Source organism: Saccopteryx bilineata, chromosome 12 (assembly GCF_036850765.1).
Source record: "Saccopteryx bilineata isolate mSacBil1 chromosome 12, mSacBil1_pri_phased_curated, whole genome shotgun sequence".
Lineage (NCBI taxonomy): Eukaryota > Metazoa > Chordata > Mammalia > Chiroptera > Emballonuridae > Saccopteryx > Saccopteryx bilineata.
Window position 1 is genome coordinate 4,931,787 of NC_089501.1, and position 15,949 is coordinate 4,947,735.

At 39.0% G+C, this 15,949-nt stretch overlaps 2 protein-coding genes across 8 annotated transcripts in view; one reads left to right on the forward strand and one right to left on the reverse strand.

The window, feature by feature from the left end:
* The window catches only part of SESN1 (sestrin 1), a 122,773-nt gene extending 111,072 nt beyond the window's left edge, over positions 1-11,701 (reverse strand). The window contains exon 1 of the mRNA XM_066247675.1: positions 10,991-11,701. Within this exon, the coding sequence (XP_066103772.1) occupies positions 10,991-11,269 (279 nt within the window). The 5' untranslated portion in view covers positions 11,270-11,701. The remainder of the gene's footprint in view (positions 1-10,990) is intronic.
* A 188-nt stretch (positions 11,702-11,889) lies between these two features.
* Positions 11,890-15,949, forward strand: part of CEP57L1 (centrosomal protein 57 like 1) — a 60,876-nt gene continuing 56,816 nt past the window's right edge. The window contains exons 1-2 of one of the 7 annotated variants that reach the window (XM_066247680.1): positions 11,890-12,372; positions 13,050-13,153. The gene's annotated coding sequence lies outside the window, so the exon portion shown is untranslated. Of the gene's footprint in view, positions 12,373-12,428; positions 12,479-12,587; positions 12,676-12,904; positions 12,980-13,049; positions 13,154-13,234; positions 13,279-15,949 lie in introns of those variants that run through there. The other 6 variants (XM_066247682.1, XM_066247681.1, XM_066247684.1 and 3 more) reach the window with 6 other exon arrangements.

Genomic DNA, 15,949 nt, shown 5'->3' on the forward strand with positions numbered 1-15,949 from the left:
CTCGGGCCATCTTTGCTCCAATGGAGCCTTGGCTGCGGGAGGGGAAGAGAGAGACAGAGAGGAAAGCGTGGCGGAGGGGTGGAGAAGCAAATGGACGCTTCTCCTGTGTGCCCTGGCCGGGAATCGAACCCGGGTCCTACGCACGCTAGGCCAACGCTCTACCGCTGAGCCAACCGGCCAGGGCCCGCTCTTTTTTTTTTTAAGTAGAATCACTACTAAAATTAAGTGAAATTTACAGCCTTTCCTTTGACTTGTCAAAAGACAGATAAGCATAGTATTTGGTACATAGTAGGCACACAACAAACACCTACTGAAATGAGAAGAAATAATTCACTAAATTCTCTGGTGAAATCTATACTGGTTCAATAAACTTTCAATTATTTCTTATATTCATAACCTCTGTCATCAACAAAACTGAATAAATTTAAGTTATATTTAATAATTTAAGTCTGCCAATGTGTATACATTACTTGTTAGCTGAATAAGTAGGTACAGCTTAATTTAGTGAGGTGTAATCACTATCAATGACTTCAAGAGACCTATTTTGTGAAAAAACCTGTCTATCACTTTTTACTTTTGAAAGGCTTCCCCTAAAAATGCCCTTCAGTACCATTGAACATATCACTCGACCACTATTTTGCAAGGCTTGGTCTTTATCACATGATCGGAAGAATTTCTTTCTGTGTTTAGGCTATGAATAGCATTTGAAAACTTACTCGGCTATAATTACAGACAGCTAACACCTGCCAACCTGCTAAAAAATGAAATCATGTAAAATTTAAAGATGAACATGCCATTCTTGACAAACATTTAAGTATCAAACAGTAAATGCTCACTTTTAGTGGAGTAAACTAAGACTAATTAGACTTTAATGAATATTACACATAGAATTGACAAATTATCCTAATTTTTTAAAAGGCATATATATCTATTTACTTATTAGTTTGTCAATTTAAACAGCTAGCTAAGTTAAAAGACTAAGTGAATACTATTCGTTTAATGAATATTTATATATGAAAGTTGAATTGGGTAATAAAATTGACAAAACTCACATAAATTTTATTTCCCTTTAGTATGATTTAAAAACTTAGGAAGTTGTTTTAAAATAATTTTATATATAAATAACAATTTATAAATCCATGAAGACCTTTCTCTCTTTAAATTAAAAATAGAGTAAGATTTATCCGCTGAGCCACCAGCCAGGGCCAACCTTGAGGTTAGAGTAAGATTTAAATAAAATATAAAACTAAAAATGTCTTATTTTTCTAAGGTAATTCCATATTTCACTGCAATCTAATCAGATTTTTCTATAAATTGGTATATAAAAGAGATTAGAACATGAGAAGACAGATAATTCTTGTGTTGCCAAATTTCACAAGTTCTTTTCCTATAAATTGAAACATCCCAAACTGTGACAGTCTACTAGTAATACACAGTTTTCACAATAAAAATGCTAACTAGGAACATTCAATAAATGGTCCTAATTGTTATCCCACAAAAACTCCCTAAATATTTCCAGTGAAAGGGCATTTTTGTAAAAAAAGTATATATCTAAAGACTTTTTTCTATACACAAACGTCACGGTAAATGTGTCTTTACTGACACTAGTTTAACCTGGTGTAGTAACCAACAGGAAAAAAAGAAAAACATGAAATAATGATCTCATCATATGCCTATCTGGCTGAGGTTTTCATACTTAAAAGTTCCAGTCTGCCCCTAGCAATACCATCATCAAATAGTCTGAAGAACCCTTGGACGCCCCTGAGCATACTGTGCCAGCATGATTTCATCAAGGTCAACCAAGGTCTTTCTCACTTAATGTAATAAGTGATCTAGAAAAGCTGGGTCAAAGTAAATCCTATTTTCTATTGACTTCCATTAAAAAAGTAAATATTTTACCATGGTGTGAAAAAATGGGCTGATTGAAAACTTGTGATAAAGAAGAAATTAAAATTGGTGGCAAGGCTTGCTGGGTGCTGATGTACTTCCAGCAGTATTTTTATCCTTCTATGTATTTTAAGTATTGCCTCCCTCTCCCCAAGCATCTCCCCTTGTCCTCCCACAAATTCTAAGTTTTCCCACACTTACAGTTCCTCCAGTCCATGCTAATTTGCTACCTCATAAACATTTTCTGTTTTTAACTATGAAAACTCTTTTTGATTAAGACATACCACCACATAGAGCTCTATTGTGTCAAAGTTTTAAATGATTAATAATCCTTTATTCTACACAAGATTCCATCCACAGCTACCTTCTGTCAGGTCAAAGTTTCAACAAATTCTTAAGTTAGTTGTTTGAGTTACTAATTTATTATCTACTCAAACGGTTTCAAAAATATCCTGCAAATTTCTAATGGCTTACCAAAAGGAAAATATTACTCTGAAACAAGGAGAACAGCATACCTATTTCCTAATTTTTTTTATTCCATGAATGACCTGTCTAGCACTTTAAGGGCACAGGTGTTAAAAATGAGAAAAGCCTAACTAAGCTACACTGTTCTTTCAGGTAGTCCTCCATGATATCACGAACAGCCCATGACCTTAAATCAAAGCCTAATAAACGAGTCTTTAACATCCATTTTCCTACAAAACACTACTTCCCATTTATAACCCAAACAATAGCTATGTTAGAAAAATATTTTTTAAATTAACCATTTTGGGTTTTTTTCCTCTCATGCTAGAGATCATTTGGGACACTGTAAAAGAAATATTTAAAATCCTTGTTAGTTTCAATCCTAAAAAGTGAGAACAAAGGAAGGAGACAGGAAGTACCAGATTTCCCCATGTGTTAGATGCACCTTTTTTCAAAAAATTTGGGGTCTAAAAACTGGGTGCATCTTATAAAGTGGTTGTAGATTTTTTTACTTGCATTTCCCACTTTTTCGCGCTCATTGTTGGAGACAGTGATTCATCATCACACACGAATGAGGACAAGCTAATGGATGGGAGTTTTGAACGTGATGAGGAGTTGTATGAATTTTATGATTAATAAAACTTGAGTTCAATAACTTTATGTAGTACATTTTTTTTTTCAAATTTCGGGCCCCAAAATTAAGGTGCATCTTATACATGGTAAACATGCTATTTACATGTTATAAAGAAGACAGAGGGTAGATAGTGCATATGATTCATCCTGTATGCCAGTGGGTTAAAAAAAAAAGAGATAGGCTCTTTAACTTGTCTTCAAATCATTTAGAAATAAAAAAGATTAACCTTCAATTTCTTCACATCTTCTATTCAAAAAAGCCCAGACAACCTGAAAGTAAATAGTATTCTCCTTTTAGCTTAAAAACAAGGAAAGAAAGTTGTCAAAGAGGAACAAGGGGAAGTACTGAGCCAAGAAGTAAGCCTGGACGCTTTCTGAAAAAAAGGGACTGAGCTCTCAGGGTATCATTGAAATAAGAAAGGCCAAAAATAGTGGGTATGGAAGACAGAAGCTTAGTATAAATACTGAAAGAGGAATCTCATATCTGCTGTAATCGAAGAATCAGCAGTGAATATTTGAGATGCACCACCTTAACCTTTGTGCTTCGACTAGACATAGCAGTAAAAAAGAAATCAAAACAACCATTTAAAAAGGTCAAATATGCTTTTAGAATCTCCCTAATCTGTTATAATTTATAGCATTATTATAAATTAATAGTTTCTAATCAAATAGAATCTACATCAGGGGTAGTCAACATTTTTATACCTACCGCCCACTTTTGTATCTCTGTTAGTAGTAAAATTTTCTAACCGCCCACTGGTTCTACAGTAATGGTGATTTATAAAGTAGGGAAGTAACTTAACTTTATAAAATTTATAAAGCAAAGTTAGAGCAAGTTAAAGCATATAATAATAATTATTCACCAAGTACTTTATGTCAGATTTTCGCTAAGTTTGGCTAAGTTTATAAATCTTTATAAAACAACTTACTATAGTTAAAGCTATCTTTTTTATTTATACTTTGGTTGCTCCACTACAGCCCACCATGAAAGCTGGAATGCCCACTAGTGGCCAGAGGGACCAGGTTGACTACCACTGATCTACATTATAACTAGACCAAAACATTATCTAGTTAGATATAGGAAGAGGTGAGTTTTTTTGAAATAAGGTTTTTCTTTTCCTTTTAAAAAATTTTATTTATTGATTGTAGCAAGAGAGGAGTGGAGAGAGAGAGAGAGAGACAGGAACATCGATCTGTTCCTGTATGTGCCCTGACTGGGGATGGAACCAGTAACCTCTGTGCTTTCAGATGACACTCAAACCAACCGAGCTACCCAGGCAGGGCAGAGCAGCTTCTGACTAAAGGTGACTACCTTCTGTTCCCCTCTTCCTCACCAAGAAAAATTCTTTGTTCAAGTGATGGGGCTCTTCGGCTCTTGGGGGCTGACTTCAGATTAGTACAAAACAAAAGTAAGAATGCCCAACTTTCTTGCCAATGACTGGCTTAGAAAAGGTCATGTGACCCAACTCTAGTCAATAGAAACTAAGAAGACATATGCTGAGGGTTTCTGGGAAAAGCTTTCCTTCCCTGATAGCCATAGGGGAAGAAATTCTTCGTAGCTGTACAGTAGATGGTCATGATGCCTGTAACTGCTGTACCAGTCCTGCAACCATGAGCAGAGACAGCACTTGCTATGTTCAGAAAAGAAAAACAAAAAAATGGACGCAAAAAACTAATGTACTTTGTTAATGAAATTGCCCAACCTCTAGACTTATTATGCAAAATAATAATCCTCTTATTGTTAAAACTACAAAGTATAGCCTGACCAGGAGGTGGCGCAGTGGATAGAGCATCGGACTGGGATGCAGAAGGACCCAGGTTCAAGACCCCGAGGTCGCCAGCTTGAGCGCGGGCTCATCTGGCTTGAGCAAAGAGCTCACCAGCTTAGACCCAAGGTCGCTGGCTCCAGCAGGGGGTTACTCGGTCTACTGAAGGCCCGGGGTCAAGGCACATGTGAGAAAGCAATCAATGAACAACTAAGAAGTCGCAACGTGCAAGCAGAAACTGATGATTGATGCTTCTCATCTCTCTCCGTTCCTGTCTGTCTGTTCCTGTCTATCTTTGCCTCTGTAAAAAAAAAAAAAAAAAAAAAAAAAAACACTACAAAGTATATATTCCCCAATTGGATACCAACTGGATACTCCCAACTGCAACTCTAACAACTGTAAATGTGCACCATACCCAAGAGCTTAAGTTTCATTTCCCACAGGAGTGTAACAATCACTTCACTAAGGAAAGCCTCCTCTATCCTACTTAAAGATAAATACTTCGTTGTTGCTTCGTCTACATTTTCTATCCTAAGCCAAATTACTTTCAGACATTTTCAGACAAAAATGAAACTGATCAAATGACCATTCTAGGAAATGTATATCGCTATTTTGACTGCTCCTCATAATCTTTTGATGTATTGATATATACATACCCTCACATTTCCCTCCCTAATTACATGCATCATAAAGGCTACAGTTTACCAGTGGACTCTATTAGTCTTTTGGGCCAGTGAATAACTTCTGTTCCTTTGTTTAGAAAATCAAGCATATCAAAAAGGTATTATAGGGTTAAATTTTAAAATAAATAAAGCCTCCTGTGAGAATAGAAGACCTTCCTTAAAAGCAGGGAACAAATATTACTGATCTTCCGGTCCACAGTTCAGTGCCTGGCACAGAACAGTTCTCAAAATATGTGTTGAACAAATTTAAGTATGTTGATGTGAAATCAATAAATTGAGAATAGGAATGCAAAAAATGCATTCTCCTAATGCGCTTTAAAAAAAAACAGGTTTAGCCATTTTAAGTTGAATTCATCCTACCTTTTGCCCACCATTTCTCCCTTCCTAACTATTGTCCTCTGAGATGACCTATAGCAATTAAGGGTCTTCAGGAACACCTGCAGGAATCACAAAGGCAATTTATCTTCAGCTGCTTAATTAACGAATAACAAAAAGTATTATGGAGTGCTACATTTGAATTATGTGGTTTCCATGTGAGGTTGATGCTAGGTTGTGAGCGGTGAGGCTAGGGCAGTAAGTGGAAGCCAGATGATGCTGGAAAAAGCAAGCAATCCAATTAAAAAATAGGCAAATGACCTGAATAGTCACTTTTCTAAAGAGGACATACAGATGGACAATAGACATATGAAAAGATGCTCAACATCACCAATCATCAGAGAAATGCAAATTAAAACTACAATGAGATATCTCCTTGCACCTGTCAGAATGGCTATCATCAATAAATCAACAAACAAGTGTTGGCAAAGGTGTGGAGAAAAGGGAACCCTTGTGCACTGTCAGTGAGAATGCAGATTGCTTCAGCCAATATGGATAGCAGTATGGAGTTATCTCAAGAAATTAAAAATGGAACTGCCTTTTGATCCCACTTCTGAGAATATATCCTAAGAATATATCCTGAGAATATATCCTATATACACACCCCTATGTGCATTGCAGCATTATTTACAATAGTCAAAATCTGGAAGCAGCCCAAGTGCCCATCAGTAGATGAGTGGATAAAAAGCTATGGTACCTGGACATGTATACAATGAAACACTATGCAGCCATTAAAAAAAAAGATAAAAAGAAATCTTACCTTTTGTAACAGCATAAATAGACCTGGAGATTATTATGCTAAGGGAAAAAATTCAGAGAAAGACAGGTACCATGTGATTTCACTCATATGTAAAGTCTAATGAACAAAATGAACTTACAAGCAAAACAGAGACAGATTCATACACAGAGAGCAGGCTGACAGTTATGGGGGGGGGGAGGGGAGGCTGGGCAAGGAAGGTGGAGGGATAGAGCAAAAAAGGACAGAAAAATTCCCTCATGGACATGAACAGTAGTATGGTGATTGCTGGGAGGAGGGGAGGTAGATGAGAATATGAAGGGATAAACTGAATTGACAAAGACTCGACTGGGTGTGGGGTAGGATGAATACACAATATGGTGTATTTAACACTGGTGATACTGCACATCCACTGATGTGTTGTAGAATCGGGCACCTGAAACCTGTATAATTATGTTAACTAGTGTCATCCTAATAAATTCACTTTAGAAAAAGAAGCTTAGCTTCTATACTATTTTAAAGGACTTTAGGCAGGAGAGTAACACGGTCAGATTTTCTTTTTAACTAAGTGGCTCTGCAGTTACATGAAGGATGGTTATAAAGGTGGAGCATGGTTTAAGTCTGGAGAAGTGAGACATAATGACAGAAGTAGAATAGTGGTAACAGGGGCAGAAATCCCTTCTTAAGCTATTTCTAATAGGATGTAACACTGGCAATGTAATCTCAACATGTCTAAAACAACACTCATCATTTCCTCTAAAATGACTCCTTTGTCTCAGACTCAGGAAAAAAATGAACTATTCATCAAGTAGTTAAAGCCAGAAACTTTTGAGCCATCCTTGATTTTATTTTTCCCACCTCCTATATCCAATTAAACACTATCCTGTGGTTTCTAACTCCTATCTATCCTCAAATCCATACACTTTTCCCACTATATCCTACTTCACTGTCATTTTTTCTTTGAGGACAACCTCCTGATACTGCACATCCACTGATGACCCCTGAAATCCATTCTCCGCACTGTTTCCAAAGCAATCCTTCTAATTCATGATGAATCATATCACCGTTTTGCTGAAAACCCCTCAGTGACTTCCCATTGTTCCTTGAATAAAGTCCACAGATCTTAAGAAGGCTTAAAAGATTCTTTTTTATCTTAAACAGTAAGAATTCCTAACATTACTGAGAGTTTCTTAGGTGCTAGACACTGCGCTATGCTTTGCAAACATTAATTCCTTTTATTCTCATTGTGAGGCATGAACTATTAGTGTTATCCTCATTTAGCAGATGAGAAAACTAAGTCAAGGAGAGAGTATGTAATTTACCCTAAGGTTAAAGAGCTAATAACGCGTTGAAGCCAGGTCTGACTCCAGAGTAGGTGTTTAAGCTTTCACACTCCCACCAATTTGTATGCCCCACACTGCATTACTTTCAGTTCCTACAACTCATCTTTTCTTTCTTGCCACGAGGCTTCCATACATACTGTTTCCTATGTCTGGAATGTCCCCCTCTAAAATCTCACTTTTGCCAGGATAATTTTTGTGCCCAAATTGTTTATCATTGGTTCTCAGTTCTTAGTAATGGCTTTACCTGGGGTTCCATAAACACTGGCTGACTGAGGCATGACTGAATGATGTGAGTGAGGGTGGAAACTCCCTAATTTGGTAACTTCATATATTCAGACTGATAAGGAAGAACAACAAAAAAAAGTCAAATATAAGGCCCTGGCCGGTTGGCTCACCGGTAGAGCGTCGGCCTGGCGTGCGGGGACCCGGGTTCAATTCCCGGTCAGGGCACATAGGAGAAAAGCCCATTTGCTTCTCCCCCCTCCCCCCTCCATCCTCTCTGTCTCTCTCTTCCCCTCCGGCAGCCAAGGCTCCATTGGAGCAAAGATGGCCCCGGCGCTGGGGATGACTCCTTGGCCTCTGCCCCAGGCGCTAGAGTGGCTCTGGTCGCGGCAGAGCTACGCCCCCCTGGTGGGCGTGCCGGGTGAATCCCAGTCGGGTGCATGCAGGAGTCTGTCTGACTGTCTCTCCCCGTTTCCAGCTTCAGAAAAATACAAAAAAAAAAAAAAAGAAAAAGTCAAATATAAATTTTTTCATCCACTGGATATTTATTTAGTGGCTTCTAGGTCCAAGCCAGTACTCTTGAGAACTTAATCGTGCTCCTGGGGGAGACAGACACATAAACATGATTATAACATATTATAAGTAAAGTGCTCGTTAAAACTGTGGCAGGAATAAAGTGCAATAAATGCAGAGATGAAAAAGAGAGTATAAATCTATGGGAGACCTTTACAGTCAAGGAGATTATGGAATCATTTTGCTGGATGGAAAAGTCCTGAAATATCCTATATCACATAGTCCAATGATTTCACTTGTGGAGGAGGAAAGAATCATCCACCATGTAGTCGTGCACTTTAAATCACATTTAATATTCACAACAGGCTCTGTGTTGTTGTTGTTATTATTTTAGCAACACAGAGGTAGAGACAGACAAAAAGGAGATGAGAAGCATCAATTCTTCGTTGCAGCACCTTCGTTGTTCCTGGATTGCTTTCTCATATGTGCCTTGATGGGGGGGGAGGGAGGGGTAGCTACAGCTGAGCCACTGACTCCTTGCTCAAACCAGTAACCTTGGGATCATGTCTATGATCCCATGCTCAAGCCAGGGACCCTGCATGCTCAAGTTGGTGAGCCCTCGCTCTAGCCAGATGAGCTGGTTGGTGCTCAAGCCGGCAACCTCAGGTTTTGAACCTCGGTTCTCTGCTTCCCAGACCCACACTCTATCCACTGTGCCACCACCTGGTCAGGCAACAGCTCTATGTTATTATTCCCGTTTTACAGATGAGCAAATCCAAGCTAAAAAAAATCAAGTGACTTACTTGTCCAAGGTTATGTCTTACATTAATAAAAAAGATAATTTTAGCCCTGTTGACTCCACTACCTATTTACTCACCACTAAATTAGTCTTTTGACCACATACTCCCCAGAGCCTAATTACTTTTGTTTTCACTATAACATAACAAAATTGGTTATCTTTGGTTTCTCATTTTAACAGAAATAAGCAGCAAAATGAAAGGTTAGAGAAGAAACCAAAGTCAAGTATACCAACAGTAAGGGATGGGATTAAACACAGAAACTGAACACAATTTAAAAACATGGATCATATAATCATATACACTCTACCCTCAGATATGCAACAGTACTTGATGTACACAATGATGACCCCATTACACACACACACAAAAAAAAAAGGGAAAAAAGAAAGGTTGTAGTCACTAGAGTCTATGAAATAGAGAAAAAAGTTTTGCTGCTTAAAAGAATTAACTTCAAGTATCTAAAAAATTAATTCCTTTCTGGTTACTCTGAATTGTAATTATTTCCAAAGTGTTTGTAAGAAGAAATATCCCAAGATCATAGAGAGTCTTCATTTTATGGACATGATTTAAACTACATTCAAGACAGAATAGAAAAACTGTCAATCTTAACTTCCATATGTACCCAAGTAAATTATAAATTTTAAAAACTCACATTATTTGAACAACACATGTAGATGGAGTAATTTAGACTGACAAGCATAGGTTATTGAGTATTATTGATATTTAAAACCAACCTCTCTTTTAAAAAGAGTCCTTTTAATAATTCTTCCAATAAAATGGGATAAATTGATTATGTATAACAAACAGGAGGAAAACTATATGTTTAACTTGTTGCACTCACAGCTATTATGTATGTGAAAATGAAAAGAAACAACTTAAGCAAACACAGAGAAAGCTGATTGAGTAATTTACCATGAAAGTGTTTCTACCATACAGTCCACCTGGGTCCAAATTTTAAATCTGAAGATGTCAGCTTTTATAACATAAGCTTTTACTATTTTATGTAATTCTTTATTAAAAGGAAAAAAAAAAGGCTGCATTTAGAGAACAGATCCTGGATTTTTTTTTTTTTTTGCTTTGTTTTTAAGAACAAGAGAAAATTACTTCACCAATTATCTTGAAAAAGCTGACAAGGAAACATTTAATGTCCTTTATCATTGTAGAGATTTTTAAATGTGAAACGTTCCACACAGAACAATTTGTTAACAATGTGAAAAGCATACTGACTGCACTTCCCAACAACATGTAAAAATGAATAAGGAAAAGCAAATCTTTACTTGCAACTAATTGTAACTTTCACATATTTTTCCAGGAGGAATGCATTTTTTGCTAAAACTCCCTAGAATGATAATACTCATTTACTCATATTTTAAAAGTGCTTTTACTTTATCTTGTACAATTTTGGCCCCAAGTTCAATGTTTTACAGAACACTCTAAATTTGTAGAATGAATTCATAATAAGGGTTCATATAAATGACCCATTAGAAATAAATACAAAGTAAATTTACGTGCAAGTAAAATTTCACTACACTTTATAGACAGTTGTAGTTACAATACTCTTCCTTACCTGGACGCTCTTCAAAATAAACTCACTTTTCTCTCTTACATCTTTAAAGGGACATCTCTTAGAAAGCATAAGCAGATGAGCAAGGAGCTTATTCAACCCATTCAAAGAAACAGCATTTGAAAGCTCGTCCAATGGACGATCAGGTGTCTCTTTCGCCGAACGAAGATGCTCAGTTTTTCTCAAAATGATTTGTCTAATGGTTTCCAGGGCTGTCTCTCTAGTAGTTGAATCTCTACTGCACAGTCCCTCCCATCTCACTTCATTCTCTCCTTCAGCCATGACAATTGGAGATTTTCTTTGCAGTCTTCAGTTACCTTTCAGCATGTCCCCAAAAACACTTTGTATTTTTAAAATGAGAAATGTATTAATAAAGTCAGAGAAATCAAATCTTCATGAAAACACACGTCTGGGTGACATCTGGAACCAGAGTGTCTTTTTCTATTGATGGCTTTCAAGCGATCTACAATATAGAGCTCACCCTCTCCTTAAACACGAAGGGGCAGTTCTCTGGTCAGAGACCGAAAAAAGAAAAGTTGGAGTTGAAACCTTCCAGTGCTGGCTGTGCTGGAGAGGGAAGTGTTCGCCTCCGACTTGCGGGGTCAGCGGATATCCTCACGTAGAGGAGCTGTCAAATCCGTGCTCTGCCCAAAAAGGCTGGTACCACTTGAACGCCCTCCAGCCATTCGGGGTTTTTTTTTGTCCTGCAGCCACGGTGTTCTCGGGAGCGTCCCCACCCCGCCCCTCCTCCGGCACCAGCCCCGCCTCCGCAGCTCCTCCCTGAGCCTCCGCGGCCGGCTGGACGCTGGCTGGGAAGGACCGTCGATCCCTGGCTCGCTGGCCGCCGCGGCCGAAGATCCAGGCGCTCCCGGGGGGCGGCAGCCTCCAGAAGTCGCTGTCCTGCAGCGACGTTGAAGGAAAGCGTCTCCGGCCCCGGCAGTTCCAATCCCTTGGGCAGATACCGTCCTTTTCCGATCTCTGCGTCCTCGACCACCGCCTGCTACACCAGACTAGCACCGGATTGTCCCGCAATCCCCGAGTGCGGTGTTGGGCCACGGCGCTGGCAGAGCCGCGGGGCCTGAGGCGTAGAGCCCGCCCCTTCGCCCAGCCCCTTCGGTGGGGCTCGTCCCAGAGGGCGGGAGCAGGGAGGGGAGATGGGGTCCTCACCCCCAGCCCCTCCCCTTTCTCCGCCCGGCACAAACCAGAGAGGTCCCTGCCCTAGCGCCCTCTTCCCCGCCCAGACAGACACGACCCGCAGAGGCAAAGCCATTGGAAAAAGCCCCGCCCTCCGTAGCTACCTCCAGACCCCTAGTCCGCGCGCCGCTGCCAACGGCTGCCCGCTGCTACGCATGCGTGATGGCGAAAGGACGCATGCGCCGTGAGAGGTACTTAGTCTGCACTGTTAAGCGCGAGGGGCGGGGAGGTTGGGGGGGGGGGGGACGTTTTCGGTACCTTGACGTTTGGATTCTGTGGACTGGATGAGAAAGAAAAGTAAGAAGGAGGCCCTGGGCGGGTAGACCAGCGGATAAAACATCCATCAGGCACACCAAAGGTTGCGGCGCCACCGGGTTAGGGCACCCAGGAGAAGCAGTCAATGAGTACATAACTAAATGGAACTGAGTGAAACAAGGAGTTGAAGCTTATCTTTCTTTCTCTCTATTAAATCAATGGAAAATTAAAAAAAAAAAGTAAGAAGGAGTTGAAGCATTGTAACTTTCACAGACAAAACAAGCACAGCAAAGTGGGCAAACATGCATTCTGGAACAAATTTAATTTTAAGATTAGCCTAAAAATAGTGACGGTCTCTTTTATTACGCCCAACCCCTTATTTAAGGAGGTAGGGCGTCATCACATTGACTTCTGGGAAATGTAGTTTTAATGCCAGTGGCGCGTTCTGTTTGCGACAGAAACCACAATCTCCAGGAGTCACTGCAAAGTTTCCGGTGGCGGCCTGTTCGTCAACCGTTAGCGCACACCGAGAGCGTGGGCTTGGTGAGAGAACTGTAGACGTAGCTGACACTTTTCTCTTAGCAGGATTTTTCCTTTCTCCATTTCCTCGTAGACTTTGGATGGGAAGCTATCTACAGCTGTCCCTATAGTACAGGGACTCCAGTAATCTGCGTGGGAAGGACCGGTGTCCAAGTCCGAGGGCACGTGGAGCAGAATGTAGGAACGGTGGTGATCCTGAGGGTCGAAGGAGAAGCGTAAGGCAGGCGAGGGAGATGCTGCTGTAGGAGGAGGTGCTCCCGCTGCTGCCTCCGTTTCAGCCCTTTCTGGTGGACTCGTGCCGGGTGAATTGGGAATCCCTGTGCAGTTGCACCTTTGACTTTGCATAGGGGTGTTTTGTGCTTTATTAAGTCAGCCAAATGACATCCCACGCAGGGCTTTGAAAGCGAGTTGTCAAATACATTTTATGTGAGACTAAAGCGGAAAGAATATGTAGTATTCCGTGGTATGAATATTTGCAGGCTTTAAGGATATTATGTGAAAAAAGACCCATTAAAAATCTTAAAATTTTAGTATAGTTAAAGGAGTCAACCTTTTGTTTACAAAGTAAGGTTTGTTTTAAAAATAACTCCTTTTAGGAAAAGTTGTGTGAAAGGTTGTCAGTGAACTTGTAACCAAATTATATTTTAATTCTTCACATTGCAGAATCGATGAATTTCAAAAAATTTAGCTTTTTAGGATACTGAGGATACAAGAGTGAAAAAGTCACAGCCCCCACCTAAGAGAAACGAATGGTTGAACATACAGTTATAGTACTGTTTGGTATCATTGAGATTAGGCTAGAAACATGATCCCTTAGCCCAGTCTTTGAAAGTCAGGGAAATCTTCATCCCAGGAAAAGGAAGGATCAAAAGAACAGCATATGGCAGTGGCTCTCAAAGTGTGCGCCAGGGCGCACTGGTGCACCCTAGAAATTTTCCAGGCGCGCCCTATGGTATTCCAGAGAAATATGTGCTTGTTGGGGACCAAAAAACCAAAAGAGTTTTTAGAGTTTAGATTTTTGGGAGACAGAGGTGTGGGGAATTGGTTGTAAACTGACAGTCTGCCCAACCCCCCACCTCACTTGCCTGATTAGGTTGCAAAAGGTTGTTAAACTGTGGTGCTGGATTATTTACACTACCCCCCCCATGTTCCCCAGAAAGACTGAAGGCAAGTTTCTTCTATTCTTTGTTTGGTGTAAAGTTAAGAGGATATGTATGGTAGGGGTTTTGGATTGATGATTAAACAGAAAGAATTGTCTCTTAAAGCCTTTTGGATTTCTATAAAAGAAGAATATGTGGCAACATCTAAAAAAGCTTTGAACATTTTACTATAATTTTCATCATCCTATTTATGTGAATTAGGATTTTCTACCCTAAACACAAGAGTAAAAAGAGAGGAATTCTTCAATGTATTGACAAGGAAATGAGAGTTTGCCTTTCAGATATATGTCCACCAAACGTTGAAGAAATCACTAGGACACAGGCTCATGTTTCACATAAACACAAGAATGAAAAAACACATTTGCGCCACAACCTGCCAGATTTACTAAATCTTGCTAAGAATGTATCTATATATATAAAAGATAACTTTTTTGTTGTTTTTTTATTTTTAACCCCTCTTAAGAATTCTAAAAAGCATAACTCAAAAAATGAAACATAAAAATGTTTTTTAATGTCAGAATAAATTTAATTTTGTCGTATTTATTTTGATTAATTACCATAAAAGCACACTTGGACTTTATATTTTTTCTTTAATATTTGACTAAATTATTATAACATTTCTCAGAAATTTGTATATAGTGCGCCTACAATTATTTGTAGGATTTTAAATGCGCCCTGGACTTCAAAAAGTTTGAGAACCACTGGCGTATGGTGAGGCAAGAAGTGAGAGGTTGTATTTTCAGGAAACTGCAGTAAGACAAATCATGTATTGTGGGAGGGGTACCTTTTGTGTATTGATGTCCTTTGAATCTGCAGAGACAGGTACTGTGCATTTCTCACATTGATGCTGAAAATGACCTACCCTTGAACAGATTTATAGTCTCAAAGAATTTGGTCTAATTTGGAAAGGCTTGCTACATTCTGATGCTACTGATTTAAGTCAGAACTTAGAATCATTAGAATGTAGTATGATTTCACAAAACAAGCAAAAAAGTTATTCCTTTTATGTCTTCTTTTTTGGACTCATCATCATTCGTCCAATCCATAAAGGGTAGGGTAGTTTATTAAGGCTATGCTCCTTTTTTACTGCATAGTAGAATCTTGATACCCATACCAATGCTTTCACCACCATCCATGACTGTTAAATATATAATTCCATCAAGCTTCACTTTCAGCTCTCATATATCTTTCTCCTTGATGTTACTTCTTGGATTTCTCAAAAGCACCATGAACTTAACATGCCTAAAACTAAATTCATGTATCTCTTATGAATCTGATTCTTAGTGGTACCTATTACAGTTAAGGACACTACCATCTCCTTGTGAAAATTTGAAACCTAAGTATTCTTGATTTCTTTCTGTCCTTCATACCTCTATAGCCAAATTATGTGTATAGTCCAATTACCACTATGTTCCATCAGTCTTATCTCTTAAATATCCCTCAAATTCATCCTTTTCCCTCCATCTACATATGAGAACTGCCATAGCAGAGCTTTACTTACATTTAATTTTTGCCTTCTCTGAGTTTTGAGTTTTTTTCTTTTTTCATTCCTGCTACTTTCCTGCCTAGCCACAGAGGTTTGCAAAAATCTGCTTTTGGTTTTTCTCCAGTACTTTTACCCTTTCTACTGTGAAACACTGAAGCCAGTTTTATATAATATAATGACTGAATTTAAGTTTTTAAAGGAAATTTTCCTAATTATCTACCATTTAGTAATATTAACTGTTTTGTCTCCAAATGCATTACATTTGGTTTTTCTTATTTTGGCTTGTTCTCAAAGCTTGCCAGTCAAGCATTATGCATGTACCTTGAT